This window comes from Pituophis catenifer, unplaced genomic scaffold, assembly GCF_029215685.1.
Source record: "Pituophis catenifer annectens isolate HBS135680 unplaced genomic scaffold, rPitCat1.0.hap2 SCAF_1, whole genome shotgun sequence".
Classification (NCBI taxonomy): domain Eukaryota; kingdom Metazoa; phylum Chordata; class Lepidosauria; order Squamata; family Colubridae; genus Pituophis; species Pituophis catenifer.
In genome coordinates this window covers 352244974-352264683 of record NW_027256881.1, presented here as the reverse complement: position 1 = coordinate 352264683, position 19710 = coordinate 352244974, and the positions used below count along the sequence as shown (strand labels likewise).

The 19710-nt window shown below is 41.5% G+C and overlaps 1 protein-coding gene across 1 annotated transcript; it reads right to left on the bottom strand.

Annotated features, from left to right (window-relative positions):
- Window positions 1-370: 370 nt before the first annotated feature.
- Window positions 371-18925, bottom strand: LOC139313281 (vomeronasal type-2 receptor 116-like). Its single transcript, XM_070938814.1, has 5 exons — window positions 18909-18925; window positions 16950-17241; window positions 11674-11892; window positions 9537-9666; window positions 371-1275 (listed from the first exon to the last, which is right to left on the bottom strand). The coding sequence occupies exons 1-5, from the start codon at window positions 18923-18925 to the stop codon at window positions 371-373; spliced, it is 1563 nt and encodes a 520-aa protein (XP_070794915.1).
- Between the last annotated feature and the right edge of the window lie 785 nt (window positions 18926-19710).

The window sequence follows — 19710 nt, the reverse complement described above, 5'->3', positions numbered from 1 at the left end:
GCTGATGATACAACTCTTCAAACATAGTTAAAAACACTGATAGTGAACTCAACCCAAAACCTTATTAAGACCCTTTTGATTAAAATAAATAAACTGGAAAAATCTTCCACTGGAAATTATTATCCACATCTTTGATATCAAAGTTTATTTTTAGGTTGATTATGGGGGCTCACTAGGAACAACAGTCATTAATGAAAAATGGAAGAGTGGGTGATTATTGCTGATTAACAAATATTTTGTGATTAGTCACATCATTTGATTTCCAAATATTAAAAATAAAAAGCCCTTGCTCATTTCTCTACTTTTAAGAAATCACATCAAATACAAAAATGTCCTAAACTCATAGCAAAAGTTCCCAATCTTTGCATAGTCAGAGGTTCTTGTGCCTCATTATATTCTCTCTACAATTCAGATTGGGCCTCAATAGGATAATGAAGCATTTGGGGAAAAAGATACAAGCCAAGAGACCAGCCCCAGAGGCCAAGATGGAGAAGATCTCCACAGCCACCATGGACTTCCCTTTGGTGCTCAGGTAGGTGGGGAGGAAGGTGATCCAAACACTGCAAAAGACCAGCATACTAAAAGTAATGAACTTGGCTTCATTAAAGCTGTCGGGCAATTTCCTAGCCAAAAAAGCCACTGTAAAACTGACTAAGGCCAGGAAACCCAAGTAGGCAAGGACAGTATAAAACATTGAAGCTGAGCCTTCCTTGCATTCCAAAATAGTCTCTTTTTCCAAAGAATGGAAATCCATGTTGGGAAATGGGGGAGAGGTTCCCAGCCAGGTGGCACAAAGAAGTACTTGGACCAGAGGACAGGCTAATACAATGGAGTTGGTCAGTGGTTTTCCTAAGAATTTCCTTGCCTTGTTTCCTGGTTTGGAAGGCATGAAGGCCAGAACCACCATGACAGTTTTTGCCAAGACAGAGGAAACTGCAAGGGAAAAGAGAATGGCAAAAGTAGTTTGTTGGAAGAGACAGGTGAGCTTCCTAGGTCGACCAATGAAGAGGAAGGAACAGAGGAAACAGAGCAGGAGGGAGACCAGGAGGAGGTAGGTGAGATCTCGGTTGTTGGCCTTGACGATTGGTGTGTCACAATACTTTAAAAAAATTATCAGGACCACAGATGTAATCACAGAAAGAAAAAGAGCAAGAAAAGCTAAGGTGTATCCCAGGGTGTCTTCATAGGAAAGGAAGTGGATCTTCTTGGAAATGCAGTGGTCCTTGTCCTTATTAGGATATTGGTCTTCTGGGCAGTGGTCACAGTGGCTTGCATCTGAAATCAAGGTAGAATGATAAAATGAAAGTTTTTAGTCTTTTGTCTAAGGATTTCAGGAGCATCTGCCATGAATACTGTCCCTCCTTCAAGGGAAATATGAGTGTCCCATTCAGTACTAATGGAGTGCTACTAATACTAATACCACTAATGTAATCCTTGGTTGTATAAACAGAGGCATTGAATCAAAATCATGTGAAGTGTTAGTACTGCTTTATAAAGCTTTAGAAAACCCACCCCAAGAATACTGCATCCAGTTTTGCTCACTACATTACAAAAAAGATATGGAGAGTTTGGAAAAGTTGCAAGAAGGGCAACTAAGATTGGAGAGGCCTGGAGAGCAAAACTGTTGCAATATTTTCAGGATCAGACTCAATAAAGATAATAAGAATTAGAGATTTAAATATATTTCTCTTTAATAATAATAGGCATTCTATATTCGCTGAATATTCAAGATAGAAGCAAAGAAAATGGTGAGGGTGGCTCCTTATATATACAAGGGGTGGAGCCAGGAATGGGAGTGGTAAATTATGAATACATTAAAATCCAAAGAATAAGTTAACCCCTGATGTCCCATATATACATTATTTACACAATAGAGAATAAGGCATTTACATCTGACAAATCCCCCTCTAAATGCCGGTTCGCTATACAACACCAATTACATTCAGATTCAGGACAATATAATACATACAATTTAGAAGTTAAATATTTGTGCTGTTTAGAAGGTAAAGGCTTCGTTAATATGTCAGCTAATTGTTCAGAAGTATCACAATGTATTGCTTTGATGAATCCATCTTGAGATAATTGTCTCACGTGCTTAAATTTTATATCAATATGCCTGGACCTTTGTCCAATGGCATCGGATCTGGATATTTCAATGGCTGCTTTATTATCTTCATGCACAACAAAAGGTAATGCAGGTTTTTTCCAAACATCTGAGATCAAGTCATTGAACCATACAAGGTTATTTGCAGCTTTGGATAAACAAACATATTCCGCTTCTGTGGTTGAAGTGGCTACCAGTTCTTGTTTACCAGTGTACCAGTAAACTGGACAATCATTCAATAGAAAAATATAACCAGAAGTACTCTTTCTGCATGATGTATCACCAGCCCAATCTGCATCCGCATAACAGGTAATTTTTGGTTCTTTGTCATTATTAGGTTCTAATACTAAACAAAAATCTAATGTACTTTTCAAATATCTTAGAATTCTTTTGACAGCTTCCCAATGATACATGGTTGGTTTGCTAACATATCTTGACAATAAATTGAGAGGTAATGCAATATCTGGTCTGGTCCAATTAGAGATATAAAGGAGTGAGCCTATAACTGATCTGTAAAATGTATTATCTTTAAATTCAGGGGAAGACTCATCAGTGTTTCTAAGGAAATCAGTTTGCATAGGAGTGTCACAGGTTTTGGCATTGTTTAAATTACATTTGTTTAGAAGTTCAATGATCTTATCTTTCTGAGTAAGTTTGAATCCCCTTCTAGTTTTGTTAATTTGTACACCAAGGTATTTATTCACTTTACCTAGAGATTTCAACGAGAAATGTTCGTTTAACTTATTTACAAAGATTTCTCTGCTCTCTTTGTGTTTTCCTATATATAAAATATCATCCACATAAATTAATACAAATTCAATGTGATCATCACTCTTTTTTACAAAGAAACAGTTATCAGCAGTGGTAGCGTTGAAATCCATGGTCTTTAGTACTTTTACCAAGCAATCGTACCATCTCTTGCCAGATTGCTTTAATCCGTATAGACTCTTGTTTAATAACCAAATTTCATTCTTATTAGTGTATTGACTATGTGGTGCTCTTACATATATTTCCTTATCTAGTTTTGCGTGTAAATACGCAGTCTGTATGTCATATTGAAATACGTCCAGATTGAGTGCAGATGCTACTACTAGAGCTGTTTTAACACTCTCTGTCCTCACCGTGGGGGAGTATGTGTCAGTATAATCTTCTGGATATTTTTGTGCATAACCTTGTGCAACTAGTCTAGCCTTGTATAAAGTATTGCCTCCTTCTAGGTTCTTAATTTTATAAATCCACCTGGTACCTATAATTGTTTTATCCTTAGGTGCGATCGCAGGAGTGAATACATTTAATCCTTGCAAACTTTCCATCTCTTTTTTCATAGCTAGTTCCCATTTTTCTCTTTCTTCACGAGGGAGTTTTAATACTTCCTCATATGTATTAGGTGTTATTTGTTCTCCATTCATATGCATTATGTAATCTTTGTATTTACTTGGTATTTGATTTCTATTGTTTCTAATAGCTCTTTCAGGTTTGCTATGGTTGTCGTGCAAATATCTAGCTTCCTTTTTTGTTAATGTGTCTGTCTTTATTTTATGCTGACTATTTGTCCAAGTTTTGGTTTTGTTCTTATTTTTGTTAATGTTTTGATTTTCTATTGTCCCTTCCTCGCAAGATATCGCATCTTTGCATTTATTTGGAAATATTTCATTAAGGTGCAGTTTAGACCAATTGGCCTGCTCATGGAACACAGCTGTTCTGGAGACTATAAATTTGTTATTATTATCAATGAATCTGTACCCTTTGGTTCCAGTTTCATATCCCATAAATCTTAATCTTCTGGATACGTTTTCTCCCTTTCTCCTCAACTGCTTAGGTATGTGCACATCTGCAGTGACTCCAAATATGTGCATGTGTGCTAATTTAGGTTTCCTATTGTACATCACCTCATACGGTGTCTTATTCACAATACTGGACCAGGTTCTATTTTGAGTGTAATTTGAATAATGTAGGGCTTCTGACCAGAATTGTTTGCCTAAACCAGCATCCTCTAATGTGCATCTAATCATGGTTTGTAGTGTGGAATTTTTTCTCTCTGCAATCCCGTTTTGAAACGCAGAAAATGGATTGGACGTGAAATGTAGCATTCCCCTATCCTTTAACCATTGGGAGAATTCTTTAGACATGAATTCACATCCCCTATCTGTCATAATTTGTTTTATTCTGATATTATGTTGTGTTTCTATGCGTTTGTAGAATTCCTTAAATTTCTGAAAGGTTTCATCCTTGTGCTTTAATGTGTAAACAAAACCATAGCGACTATAATCATCCACTATTGTTAGAAAGTAACGTTTTCTATAGGTAATTGATGGAGTTAATGGACCAACTAAATCCATATGTACTAAGTCAAAAATATTGTTAGTTGATCTGTTAGATTTTTTTGGTCTGGGACTGGTTTTTAGTTTGGTGGATTTACATACTGAGCATTCCAAATAATTTTCACAATTTTTTATTTTGACACCTTCTGCGTGTTCAGTCATTTTTTGAACTACAGGAAAGCTTGCATGTCCTAACTTCCTATGTAAGATGTGAGCACACTCATCATGAATTGGTTTACCTATTTTTGGTTTCTTCTCATTGTGTGTATTTTTGTGATCATGAGGTATTTTACATTCATCATTGTCACTGTTACTAACATTTTCATCATCTGCTTCAATACAATCTTCCATATTTGAATCAATGTTATGTAACCATCTTTCTTTTGTTATCAGATAGGGTAGACCTCCTTTTATCATCACAGTGCCTATATTTGTTTTGTCCTTCTCTAAAGTTGCTTTCCCCTTTGAGAAAACTATATTGATGTCAGAATCTCTGCTTAGTTTTATAGCACTTAGTATGTTATGAGGTATTTCTGGGATTAATAATACCCCCTCTATTTTACCTAAACCAGGCAAGGTCACATTTCCTCTGCCTAATACTTGAACCTTTTCTTGATTAGCTACCTTTATCACAAACTTATCTTCTGTAAATGAAGATAATATACTTTTGTTGTTAGTGGTGTGATTGGTTGCACCAGAATCAATAAGCCAATTATTGTTCTCATTTTGTTGTGTTTTGGTGCTTTCTTGTTTGTTTAGTCCATTTAGTGACGCAGATTTTCTCTCTTTTGAATTTTCTCTACCCCCTCTACTTTCTCTGTAATTTGGTGGGCTTCTATATTTGTGTCTATCTGTGGAAGACTGTCTATAATTGTATTTGCTCCTATATTCTGGCCTATGTCTCTCCCTTGAGACTTTGGGACAGTCTCTTCTACTGTGTTCCCTGGACCCACAATTGTGGCATCTAAAGGCTTCATTATATTTTTCTTGGAAAGCTACTTTCCTAAAAGATTTGTGTTCTGTTTGATTACTGGAACGATTTTTTCTTGAATTGTCTTCTGCTATCAATTTGTTAGATAGACTTTCTATGGTTAAATATCCTAAATTAATAGTATCTAAGTGTGACATAAAGCTATCCCATGATGGATCAAGTGAATTGATAATAACACTTTTCATTGTTTGATCTGAAATCACTTCCCCCCTCAATTGCAGCTCAGCTCTTATTTTGTTTAGAGATATCAAATGCTCACTTATAGAAACCCCTGGTTTCACTCTAGAAGAAAAGAAATCCTTAGACATTCTTGTAGTTGTAGCTACGCTATCGCTGTGAAATAGATTAAACATGCATTGAATTATTTCTGACACAGTTAGGTTTGATTTGATACTATGATACATTGCAGGAGATACGCTAGATATTATTATGAAAAATGCTCTATGATGTAAACAATCTATTTTTAAAGTCCAAGGTCTTCTTGGAGGACTAGTTATAAAGAATAGTAAATTTTCTTTCATAAAGACAACCTGAAGCTGTTGATACCACTCTTGTAAATTAATGCCATCAATTCTAAGTTTTGGGAAGTCACTGGGTAAGTTCCCCACATTATTTTGTCCATTACTTACAACCTGAGGCAGTCCGTGGTCTCGCAAGTGCAGGAAATTACAGAACGGCATGGGGATGCTCGCAACGAGTCTGCGCGGTTCTCTGGCCAGTTCAAGTCTTTCGGGGCCGTCTACGTAGCTTTGCACATGCGCGTTGCTCATTTCTTCCTTGGCGTCGTCGTGGAAGGTTCTCTCCATTTCAGCTCTCTCGTTCCGCTCCTCTTCAGATGAGTCGGTCTCTGGTTCGGTTTTAGGGGTTCTGGTGGTGGCGACAGCTCTTCTCTTTCTTTCGTGTGCGTTGGCACTTGATCCGGTCTGCGGTGTAGGACGGAATCGGCATGGCTCTCTGGGCTCAGGTGTCGTCGCCTTCGAAGTCAGGATGGGAGCGTGCAGGTCTCGAGTTGTCGGTTTGATCTCTTGCTTCTTCGTTGTTGCCTTGGAAATTTTCAATCTTGGCCCAAAAGCAGCAAAAAGCGTTTTCATTGCTGACTTTACTTGAGACTTTGTTAAATCGTCTTCACTTTCTGATTCTGGTTCTTCTGAAGAGTTTGAGTCTTCTTTTTCACTTTCGTCGTCTGATAGCGTTTTTCGCGCCAGAAATTTTGAACTGAGCGTTTTGATTGGCTCTGCTTCACTCTCTTTTGAAGTTCGTTGAAACCAAGATGGCTGCCATTCAAAATTTCGCGCGGGATCACATCTTTTCTTTTTCACAACGACTTTCTCAGTATTCATTTCACTCACAGTTTTTTGATCTTTGGGTTTTTCTTTAACGACGTTTTTCTCTCTCGCTGCTCCGTTGTTCTTCAGCATTTCTTGGAGGTTCGCGATGAGGCTTTCATCGTTCTTCTGACTTTTTAGTATCTTCAATATCTCTGACCTGAGTTCGTTATTTTCTATTTCGATTTCTTCCTGGTCATTATTTTCATTTATCAGTTCTTCTTCTTCAGTGGTGTATTCTTCGGATTCTCTCGAAATCGCGTTAGTGGATTCGTTGATCATCTCTTGTTCAGTTTCTATTTCCTTGCTGTAGGCCCTGGTGTTGGGCCTATCTTTCTTAGACATTTTTAATTATTTATTGAGTCAATTAACCATCCTCTGCTACCAGCTTGTTGCAATATTTTCAGGATCAGACTCAATAAAGATAATAAGAATTAGAGATTTAAATATATTTCTCTTTAATAATAATAGGCATTCTATATTCGCTGAATATTCAAGATAGAAGCAAAGAAAATGGTGAGGGTGGCTCCTTATATATACAAGGGGTGGAGCCAGGAATGGGAGTGGTAAATTATGAATACATTAAAATCCAAAGAATAAGTTAACCCCTGATGTCCCATATATACATTATTTACACAATAGAGAATAAGGCATTTACATCTGACAAAAACATATGAAGAATGGTTGCAGGATTTGGTCTTGCCTAGTCTAGAGAAAAGAAGGACTAGGAGTGATATGATAGCAGTATTCCAATATTTAAGGGGCTGCCACAAAGAAGAGGGGGTCAACTTAGTTTCCAAAGCACTAGAAGCTAAAACAAGAAAAATGGATGGAAACTAATTAAGGAGAGAAGCAACCTGGAATTAAGGAGAATTCAATCATATCAATTGATCTGTGGAATATCAAAGGTTAATTAACCTGTTAGAATAGCTTGCCTTCAGAAGTTGTGAGTTCTTCATCACTGGAGATTTTTATGAAGAGATTGGACAACCATTTGTCTCAAATGGTATAGGGCCTCCTGCTTTTGAGCAGGGGGGTTGGACTAGAAAACCTCCAAGGTCCCTTCCAGCTCTATTGAGCTGAATTGAGCACTTTATGGGCATCACAAATCCTCCTTCATTATTGATGAACCCGTGGATAAATTAGCCAGAAACAAGTGGAATAAAGGTTCATCATGGGGAATTTCCACAACTACTGTGGCTTTCAATGCGAGATGAATTACTAATGGTTTTTTTTCCCCCTCGCTTTATACTAGAACCTAGAAAAGACTGATAAATCTATCCGTCAGGAATCCTGCTATATTGTGTGTATGTACATTATCTGTTTGTTTGTGCTGAGGGGATTCCTGTATTTCTTGATACAGGAAGATGAACAGAAAGAAAGAACCAGAGGCAAAATAGCACCGAGAGTTCTTTGGCTCAAATTTGTATTTCAAATTTACTCATTCAGGCTCTTTTGAAGGGAAGAGCTAGCAGATATGTATAAACAGATTTCCTCGTTCTCCTAGAGGTCTATCAATTTCTTGGGAGACTGATAGTGCTGACAGAAGAAGCACACTCTAAATAATAATAATAATAATAAATAAAGCTTGAACCACACCATGGGATGTGTGAGGTGGAGTGCGCCTTTAAACCTTGATGAGTGTGAAAAATTGTCTGTGGAAATTGGATGGCTTAGATCAGGGGTGTCAAATTCAAGGCCGGATGCGGCCTGGTGGGTGCTTAGATTTGGCCCATGGGGCTGTCCTGGAAACAGCGAAGGACTGGCCCGCAGTGCCTCTGCCACCAAAAATGCAGCTCGGGAGGGCTGTGGGCAGCCTGTTGTGGTCCACCAGAAGCCTGCAGAGCTGGCAGCGGAGTTGGACAGTGATGAGGCTGAGGAAGAACATGGGCCAGTCTTGAAGTCTGGAGACGGCTCAGATGAAGGCTCTGCGTCAGAGGCAGAGATGGGGCCAGGGCCATCGGGAAGTGATGTGCAGACTCCGGAGCCTCCAGAGGCTGACAGTAGAGAGGCAGAGGAACAGGAGGAGCTTGTTCCTAGTGCACGTATGAGAAGAGCTGCCAGAAGGCAGGAGCAGATAAAGCAGAGAGGACAACTCAGGAGTAGGGCCAAGAGATGATTGGCCCCTCCCATAAGGAAAACAACATTGAGAGGATTGGTTCTTGTTTCACTGTATTCATTTCTTGTTGGCATTTTCTGCTTCCGAACTTTTGCCAAGAAAAGCCTTTGGCAGTTTGCTTAATTATCCCAAGGTCGGTGATAAACTGAGGAATGGTGTTTTGAAGAATTTGCTTTAATTAAGTTTGAACTAGGCTGAGAATGAGTTAATTCTCAGCTGTTCTAGTAAAGTCTATTTGTTTTCAAACTGTTTGTATTTAATACTAAATACTTGGGCCTGGGTCACAACACAGCCCCCCCCAAGCTCTTTTTGTGCTGACAGAGGGTTACAAGAGGCCACCACAGCTGGAAACAGAGCTCAGGGCCCCATTTTCACTGGCAGAGCACCGAGTTCCACCACAGGCGTCCCCGACACTAGTGACATCAAGTTGGCTATGCCCACCCTCCCCACGCCCACTCCAGCCCCCTGAGGTCAAACACAACCCTAATGCAGCCCTCAATGAAATTGAAATTGAGTTTGACACCCCTGGCTTAGATTCATTAATTGAAAACATCTGCTGAAAAGTATAAATATTTTGAGGCATGCCAATTCTGCCCAAAGTGACCAAAAATGAACTTTTTGATCTACTAAGTGGCTTACTCGATCCTGGAAAATCTACATTTGAAATGTGCTCTACCTGTCTGGTTAGAAATGGTCCCTTCTGGGCAAGGATCACATTGGTAGCAGCAAACTTGCTTGCCCTCTGGGACTTTTCTCCTCTCTCCTGCTTGGCACCTCTTCATGCCACACCTGGCAAAGGGCACCTTCTGAAAGTGAAAAGAGAAATACATGATATGGTATAAGCAATGAACATGTTTCATTTATGTTTATGGGGATTCTTAGTCATCCAGGTCATAGTAGTCCCAAAGATGCCTTTCAAAAGACAAGTGGATGTTTTGCTTCTCATCCAAGGAGATTCTTCAGCAAATCCATCTGAAGAAGCTTCTTGAATGAGAAGCGAAATGTCTTCAAAGAAGGATAAGAAAGTCCGGTTGCCTCTTGAAAAAGCATCTTTGGAATGCTTCATTTATTCCTTTCCATATTCCTGTTTCCATCTCCAGAATGACTTCCAATGAAATGATTCACCATGGTCTATCAGAAATAGGAATAGCTCTTAGACTTATATACCACTTCATAGTGCTTTACAGTCCTCTCTAAGTGGTTTACAGAGTCAGCATATTTTCCCCCAACAATCTGGGTCCTCATTTTACCCACCTCGGAAGGATGGAAGGCTGAGTCAACCTTGAGCTGGTGAGATTTGATCTGCTGAACTGCAGCTAGCAGTCAGCTGAAATAGCCTGCAGTACTGCTCTCTAACCACTGTGCCACCTCGGCTCTATCATGAAATCATGAAAAGCTCACAGAAGATTTATTTATTTTTTATTTGTTTTATTTTATTTTTATACCGTCCTTCTCCAGCAGGACTCAGGGCGGTGAACAGCCGAGATAAAACAGAGCATAAAAAATTTAAAAAACAGTTTAAAAGGTAATTAAATAATTTTGGCCCACAATTTAAAACAACCCAGTTAAAACCAATTTCAAATTAAAACCGAACGGATGGGATCAAGCCAGCCCGGCTAGGTGAAATAAATGAGTTTTCAGGGCCCGACAAAAAATTCAGAGGTCTGGTATCATGCGCATCTCTGGAGGTAGGTCGTTCCAGAGGGCGGGTGCCACCACAGAGAAGGCTCTCCCCCTGGGGGTCGCCAGCCGACATAGTCTAGCGGACGGCACCCTGAGGAGGCCCTCTCTGTGTGAGCGTACAGGCCGGTGGGAGGCTATTGGCGGCAGAAGGCAGTCTCGTAAATACCCCGGCCCTAAGCCATGGAGCACTTTAAAGGTGGTGACCAACACCTTGAAGCACACCCGGAAGACCACCAGGAGCCAGTGCAGCTCGCGCAGGAGAGGTGTCACATGGGAGCACCCCGTCGCTCCCATAATCCCCTACGCGGCCGCATTCTGGACCAGCTGGAGCCTCCGGATCCACCCCAAGGGGAGCCCCATGTAGAGAACATTGCAGTAGTCCAGGCGGGAAGTGATGAGTGCCTGAGTGACCGTGCGTAGGGAGTCCCGATCCAGAAAGGGATGCAACTGGCATATCAGGCGGACCTGATAAAAAGCCCCCCTGGCCACGGCCGTCATATGCTCTTCTAAAGACAGCCGTGCATCCAGGAGGATGCCCAAGTTGCGAGCCCTCTCCGTGGGGGCCAGCGATTCGCCCCCCAATAACCAGCGATGGCACCAGCTGGCTATATCGGGACGCCGTAAGCCACAGCCACTCGGTCTTGGAACGGTTGAGTCAGAGCCTGTTTCTCCCCATCCAGACCCGCATGGCCTCCAGGCACCGGGACATCACTTCAAGGGCATCGTTGGGGTGGCCTGGGGACACCCCAACAGACAGTCCATTCTCAACCCACCAATGAATTTTGTGGATTGGAAGTGGGACTTTGGCATGCAAAGGAAAACTTGTGACAGTGAGCTACAGTTTTTCTAAAACAAAGAATCATGCGGATCCGACTGAATAAAAAATGATCCATAGAAATCACTGTCATCTCAACTAATTCCATCAGAGTTTCAGAGGTTTTTCCCCAATACTGAGCTTTCTTGGATCTCCAGATGTTGTCCTCAAATGTGTTACGTGCAAGGCAGGTTTTCCATCAAATGACTGCTGTATTTTCTGCTTCAATAGTTCTATTTTCCAGTTAGAAGGAAATTCTGTATCCTAGGAGAGAATGCATTTTCCCCTGAATTTACATCGCTGCCTTTCAACTCACCTTTGAGGCCCAGATGATTGTGTTGGAGTTAATGGTGAAATCCTGGCCTGGGGGAGCCCTGGGATCTATTCGACCAACTTTCACAGGGACAAAAGACCGATTGGGACATAGAACCCAGTTGAGAAGATCATATTGAGCTGATCCTAGTCCATTTTCTGAGAAGGAGACTTCTTCTCCAGCACTATTGTTGAAGTGGACATTCTTTAAGTAGCCAAGAAGCTGAAAGAAAAGAAACATTCAGAAACTGGAGTAATCAGGCGAAAATCACGAATGAGACATCATGGCTTCTATCATTCTGTGATGGCCATCATCCTAGGAGATTGATGTAGATCTGAGAAGCCAGAGGAGTTCCCTTGGTGGAGATCTGAGCAATCAGGTGCAACAAATGATATCTGGCACTTTTCCCAACATTACAAAAGGTTATTTTTATTTTGGGGCATTTATATCATGGTTAGTTCAACTTCAGTTTTACCAGACTGATACCTAGATTTTTATGCCTGTTCCAGAATTAATAGTATGGTTTTAATCCTGTGATACTTGACTGCATAGTGTTCTGACCTAGGCTTCCTTAAAAAGCATGAAGCAGAGTCTTAGTCCTGGCAAAACCCCTTTTATTTACACAACTGTGAATTCCTTTCATTCACAGTCAGCAAGGCCAGGCAAACAGTCTTTCAGAGGAATATTTATCAACACAAACCTTATCTTGCTTGGAAAGCTGCCAGATAATTAGGTTCCAAATGCAGGGCAAGGCAAAACTTGGCACAAAACTTCCACTCTTGAAATGACCGAATGAACAAATTGTTTCCTGCAAAAGCCCACTCCCCGTTCGCTCCTCTTTTGTTTCCTGTGGGAGGAGCCAATCACCTCCAAGGTGTGGCTTTACTTCAAAGCCAACCCTGCTTTCTTAGTTGTTCTTGCCTTCTGGCAGCTCTGTGCATGCACACAATGGGAACAGGCTCCAGCTGTTCCTCTGCCTCACTGCTGTCTAGCTCCCTCTCTGCCTCCGATGGAGACCCTTCGTCTGAGCTTTCCCCAGCCCCCAGGGCTGGCCCATGTTCCTCCCCAACCTCCTCACTGTCCGACTCTGCGGCCAGCTCTGCAGGCCACCGGCAGGCCACAACACATACAGTTTTAAATGATTTCTTTGGCCAAGGTCTTGTAATTTAGAAATCCGTTTTAGAAACCACTAAATTATTTCTACAACAATAGTGTGCAATTCCACTGACTTTCTCTAGCTGATGTTCAAGGAGAGCAGGATAGAGGAACCAGGTCTGAACCAAAGTGTCTATATGCACTGGCTCCCGGTGGTCTTCCGGGTGCACTTCAAGGTGTTGGTTCTCACCTTTAAAGCGCTCCATGGCTTAGGGCCAGGGTATTTACGAGACCGCCTTCTGCTACTGATAACCTCCCACCGGCCAATATGCTCTCACAGAGAGGGCCTCCTCAGGGTGCCGTCGGTCAAGCAATGTCGGCTGGCGGCCCCCAGGGGGAGGGCCTTCTCTTTGGGGGCACCCGCCCTCTGGAACGAGCTACCTCCCGGAATACGGCTGATTCCGGATCTCCGCACTTTCCGTAAGGCCCTGAAGACGTTTTTATTTCAGCAAGCCGGCCTGGCCTGAATAGGTTTTAGGGGTTTTTAATTGTATTGCTAGGGGTTTTAAATTGGGGCGGCCGTTTAATTTAATTTATTTTTAATTATTTTAACTTTTATATTACATGTTATTTTAATTCTCGGCTGTTCACTGCCCTGAGTCCCTTTGGGGAGAAGGGCGGGATATAAATTTAATAAATAAATAAAATAAATAAATATATGGAAAGAAGAACCTGTTCTGGTTTGTCACTTCACTACCCAGGAAAGTCCAACATTCAGCCATTGATGCTGAAAGTCTGATGGAAATTCAGATCAGACACCCATTAGCCCCAATTGCACTTGTGCTCTGTGTTCTGAAGCTTACAGATCCTGTTTTCACACAACAAGCTGAACCGTACAATAAATGACAAACTAAACCAATGGGGTGGGGTCTTTTTGGATGCTAAACCATAGAATAAACCAAGGATAAAATGAATTGAGTGTCTCTTTAGAAATAGGATTCAGGGTATCTACTGAGGGAAACTGAGGTGGTTCTGCATGAATTTTGACTTGGAGTTCAACTAACCTCTTTAAACACCATTTACAGACACACCCAGATTGCCAACTTGCTCTGGTTGAACCTCCTTCCTGAAATGGTCATCTCCTGAAGCTTGGGTAATTGTTGAAGACCTTTCAGGACCTTGTAGGAAGTTCTTTCCTCTATGGCTCAAGCTCAACCCATCCAAGACTGAGTGGCTGTGGCTTCCGGCATCCTGATATAGTCAGTTGGTGCCATCTCTGACTATTGGGGGCAAATTGTTGGCCCGCACAGAGAGGGCTCGCAACTTAGGTGTCTTCCTGGAGTCATGGCTGTCCTTAGAAGAAATGTGATGGCTGTGGCCAGGAGGGCTTTTTATCAGGTCTGCCTGATATGCCAGTTGCGTCCCTTTCTGGATCGGGACTCCCTATGCACAGTCACTCATGTCCTCGTCACTTCCTGCCTGGACTATTGTAATGCTCTCTACATGGGGCTCCTCTTGAGGGGCACCCAGAGGCTCCAGCTGGTCCAGAACGCAGCAGCACGGGTAGTGATGGGAGCGTCATGGCGCTCCCATGTAACACCTCTCCTGCGCGAGCTGCACTGGCTCCCAGTGGTCCTCTGGGTGCGATTCAAGGTATTGGTTACCACCTTCAGAGCGCTCCATGGCTTAGGACCTGGGTATTTACAAGACCGCCTGCTGCTACCAATAGCCTCCTACTGGCCAATTCGCTCCCACAGAGAGGGGTTCCTCCGGGTGCCGTCAGCCAAGCAATGTTGGCTGGTGACCCCCAGGGGGAGAGCCTTCTCTGTGGGGGCTCCTGCCCTCTGGAACAAATTGCCCCCCGAGATGCGGAGGATTCCCAACTTATGCACCTTCCGCCGGGCCCTCAAAATGGTTTTATTTCAACAAGCCGGGCTGGCCTAATTTTTAAATTTTTTAATCATCAATTTTTAATTTTAAATGTCTAAATTGGGTAGATTTATTTTAATTAGATATGGGCCAAACTATTTAATATTTTTAAATTGTTTTTAAATTTTATATTTGTGCGTTTTATGTTGGCTGTACACCGCCCCGAGTCCCTTTGGGAGAAGGGCGGTATATTAATTAATTAATTAATTAATTAATTAATTAATTAATTAATTAATTAAATAAATAAATAAATAAATAAATAAATAAATATGGATCTTACGGACAAGTAGTTTGATTTACTTCTCTTTCCTTTCCTCTATCACTTTTCAACACAATAGTATACTTAATTCATACTATTGTTTCCCAGTTGCAATGGATGGCTGTGAAAGTTGGACCATAAGAAAGGCTGAGCACCAAAGAATTGAGGCCTTTGAACTCTGGTGCTGGAGAAGACTCCTGCGAGTCCCTTGGACTGCAAGGCGATCAAACTGGTCAATCCTAGAGGAGATCAACCCTGACTGCTCTTTAGAAGGCCAGATCCTGAAGATGAAACTCAAAACCTTTGGCCACCTAATGAGAAGGAAGGACTCCCTGGAGAAGAGCCTGATGGTGGGAAAGATGGAGGGCAAAAGAAGGAGGGGACGGCAGAGAACGAGGTGGCTGGATGGAGTCACTGAAGCAGTCGGCGGGAGCTTAAATGGACTCCAGAGGATGGTAGAGGACAGGAAGGCCTGGAGGAACGTGGTCCATAGGGTCACAATGGGTTGGACATGACTTTGCAACTAACAACAACAACAATTGTTTTTAATCACTGCTGTTTTAATCTATTCTGAGATTGATTGATACGGTAGCATACAGATATTTAAAAAGTAATTCAAGAAATAGATATGGGAAGCTGAGCATTTGTGGATTGGATAAAAATTCCCAGAAATTACCTGCCATAATTGGAAATTTGAAATCCTTTTTCCAGCTCTCATCATGGCGGGTCGTGGACTTGATTTGTACATGGCACGTAATGCATGTGCTACAGAATAAATAGCATTGTAGATATTGTAACTTTCACCAGTCATGCTCATTTCAAAAATGTAAGATGGTACATTTTGTAAATTCTCCTTTCCTGTACATCGTTTTTTCCCCTTTGTAGGGACTTTGCCTGGTTTGTGGAAATTGCAGTCAAAGATCATTTTCCACCACAGCAGAAGAAAGACGTCCCCTTGAGCATTGAAGGGGTCTAAAAGCATGAGGAAATCTCTGAATTTTGAGAGATCCCCAGTGTGGTCCCTAAAATGCAAAGCTCCATGGAAGGGCTTTAAAACTTTCATTACATCTTGAGATCCCATCACTCTAACTTTCCAATGGGAAGTTAGGATCCAAACTTTCCGAAATGATGTCTTGAAAAATTGCTCATGAGCAAGCGCAAAGATCTGCACATTTGCAATACTGCTGGAATCTCCAAATAGAACAATCACTTCAGACATGGACCAAGTTTTGAAAATAGGGTTGGATATCAACAGTGGAGTATCAAGAAAATCAGATTTCATCATTTCAGTGAAGGCCAGACAGATCTCCTTCTCCTTGAGCATTGGAATTAGAGATGAGACGAAATGTTCTCCATTGTCATTTTCAGGGGCCACCAGCCCAACCCAGTTCCACTGGAAATACACAAGAAGCTGGACTAAACCCACATATTGAGGAAATTCCTTGGGATTAATTCGGAAGAAGGAAGGATAATCTCTTCTGTCTCCCTGATTGAACTCAAAGCCAACACCGAGCTGGAGAAAGTGAGAATCCTCTTTAAGAGACAAAGTACAGTTTAATGGTTAATTCAAGGGTCACCATTGTGTAGCTGATTGCCACACCAGTCAGGGTGGCTCACTTGGAGTGGCAAGCTCAAGATTCTTCTCTTCTTAGGAAGAGCCACCAGATAAGACATTCTGCCTGGTTGTGATATGTCAGAAGACAAGGGAAGAGACCATCAACTTGATACAGAGAATAAACCTCACTAAAACTTATTTATGAAGAATGAGTTGAGAAGGAATTCCTCTTGGCAAGTACAGCATTTCAGAATTATCTCATTGTTTATCTTGTTGGAATTAAATAAGAACACCTCTTGACAGATAAAATGTAATAATGAATTGAACTATGCTTGAGTTCTTTAAGACAGATACTCTTGATGTGCCCCTCAAAACACTTTTGGTTTTATCTTTGGCTTCTTCTTTGTCTACTATATAAAGCATCCAGTGGAGCCCCCTTACCTGTAGGACCTTGAAGATGCTGAAGATGGAGGCCATCTGTCTTGAGGATTTGGAGTTGAGACCTCCAATGACGGAGAGCAGAGGGTCCTGCTTGTCACATTTGTAACCTGGAATCATTTTGCTTCGAGTGGAGAGCAGGGAGAAGCTGTTTGAGAAAATGGATAGCTCAATCTGGACATTGCTATAGATGTTGAAGCCAAGTGTGATGTTGGGCAACAGAACCAAATCCTTGTTGATCTCTGTGACTGCAAAGACTAAGGCCAGGAACTGCTGATAGTTCTTGGGTACAAATCTAGAGTGAGACAAACATTGGGGAATATTATAGGATGCTGATGGAAGTTGTCTTGCCTTTTTGGGTCTTTTTTGGGGCAGCACATCTTATGCTCCAATGGGTTTTGTTTTGTGTTTCTTTTTTAAAGGATGTTCTTTATTAACCTTGGATGACTTTGTGATGAAAGAGAAAAGCCTGTTTGTCCATATCACAGACTGTTTTCTGCCTCTTTATCATACCTCCCTGCTTCACTTTCCTCCAGTGCCTGTAAACCTTCCTAGTTGTTCCTCAAGCACTCTAAACAATTTTGGTTCTCTCTTGGAGCAGCTTCTTCAGGGGTGGCTGTTGGATGCTTATCCTACGGTTGGGTAGATAATATATAGAAAACTATGTTCTGTAACTTTAACTGCTACAAAGATGACTAATTGATTGTGCTAGGCAGACATAAAAGAAGGCAGGAAGTTCATTCACTTCTGCTCCTGCTATTAGAAGGTTGAACTGCTGAAAGAAACTGTGTCTGTGTTACTGAAGAGAACTGGAATTGTAAGCAAACTATGTTTTGTGTTGAACCGTGATTGTTTGAAGAAGTGCCTTGATAGTACAGTGGTATACGCACCCTGTTATTAACACAGCTGCCTGCAATTTCTGCTGGTTCAAATCCCTCCAAGGCTCAAGGTTGACTCAGCCTTCCATCCTTTCTAAGGTAGGTGAAATGAGGACCCAGTTTGTGGGGGCAATAAGCTGACTTTGTATAAAATATACAAAAGTATGAAGGCTATTGCTTGATGCATTGTAAGCCGCCCTGAGTCTCCGGAGAAGGGCGGCATATAAATCAAATTAAAAAAAAAAAAGTGTTATCTTTGTTTTGAGAAGCCAAGTTTGTTTTTTTACTACAAGTAAAGACTGTTTATTTTTCTTTAAACGTTCAGAGTCTGTGAATATCTGTGTGTTTTGCTAAGCAATGTATCTATTCGCTGTCTAGTCCGTTGTACCACTTTGCAGAGGGCAGTTTTACCCTCAACAGTGGCAACCATTTCTGAGCACAAGATCTCTCTCTCTCTCTCTCTCTCTCTCTCTCTCTCTCTCTCTCTCTCTCTCTCTCTCTCTCTCTCTCTCTCTCTCTCTCTCTCCGCCCCCCTGTGTGTGTGACAGCATTTATTGAAGGTTCATGAGCACTGCTGATTGCAAAAGTGAGTTTTGGTTATTTTAGTTATTTTTGGTTATTTACAGTATCCAGCTCTGAAAAAAGATTAAGCTTTTCTTTCGCTTTGCCATCATGACTTTCTGTCCAAATTGATGTTATAATGATGTGATGTTTCTTCACTAGGCCAGCATTGTTAGAACATAGCACAGTAGAGTCAGAAGGGACTTTGGAGGTCCTCTAATCCAACCCTCTGCTCGAGCAGGAGACTCATTGCAGACAAATAGTTGTCCAGTCTCTTTTTGAAAGCCACCAGTGATGGACTTTTGAAGGCAAATTTGTTCCATCAGTCGATTGCCCTCACTGGTAGAAAATTTCTCCTTGGTTCTAGGTTGCTTCTCTCCTTGGTTAGTTTCCATCCATTGTTTCTTGTCTTGCCTTTCAGTGTTTTGGAAAATAGTTTCACCCCCTTGTCTTTGTAGGAGCCCCTCAAATATTGGAAGATTGCTAACATGTCTCCCGTAGTGCTTCATTTCATTACACATACCCAATTCCTGTAACCATTCTTCATATGTTTTAACCTCTAGCCCCCCTAATCTTCTTTGTACCTCTTCTCCACACTCTTTCCAGAGTCTCAACATCATTTTTATATCATGGTATAGATTCAAGTGTAGCTTTTAATGTGTTGTCCCTTTTCTCATCTTTATGTTATCATCTTCCTGATGTAGAATTCTGGAAAGATTGAGAATTGTCATCTACTTTAAGGGTTTGGTGCGTTATTGTGAAAAGATTTGAACCACACTTCTTGTCGCTGTTAGTTGCGAAGTTGTGTCTGACCCATCGCAACCCCATGGTCATTCCTCCAAGCCTTCCTGTCCTCTACCATCCTCTAGAGTCCATGAACTACACTAGAAGATTGCAAACATCGTGAGAAGAAGCATTTCTGAAAGGAGACCCTGAATCTAAAAGAAAGCAAATATCATCTACATTTTTTCCCCATCCAAGTGAAACTTACACCATTGTAAAATCAAAGAAAGTTGGGGATTTTTGAAAGCGTGGGGTGTTGGGTATAATCACCGTTGCCAGGGGCAAATTCCCACCAATATTGAGATGACCAGGCCTGTAATAACTTTTCTGAATCTGGAAAGGGGTGGACAGCAGTTTGCATCCTCTTACTGTTTGCATCCTCTTAGCAGTAATGGGAGGCAGGAGCCAAAACAGCAGCAGCGGGAGAGGCAGCCCAGTCATTCTTATCACTTTTCCTCCTATAACAGAAAACCAAGGTTTGTGTAGAAGTTGAATTGCAGGTAGCACTTGAAATGTCACTAAAGCTTTAGAACCATAGAGAG

Excerpts from the sequence above, each read along its gene's own strand:
- LOC139313281 (XM_070938814.1), bottom strand. Across the intron at positions 11,893-16,949 it reads GCATCTTCAAGGTCCTACAG|CTTCTTGGCTACTTAAAGAA; the intron begins GTAAGGGGGCTC and ends CTTTTCTTTCAG. Across the intron at positions 1,276-9,536 it reads GACCATTTCTAACCAGACAG|ATGCAAGCCACTGTGACCAC; the intron begins GTAGAGCACATT and ends CCTTGATTTCAG.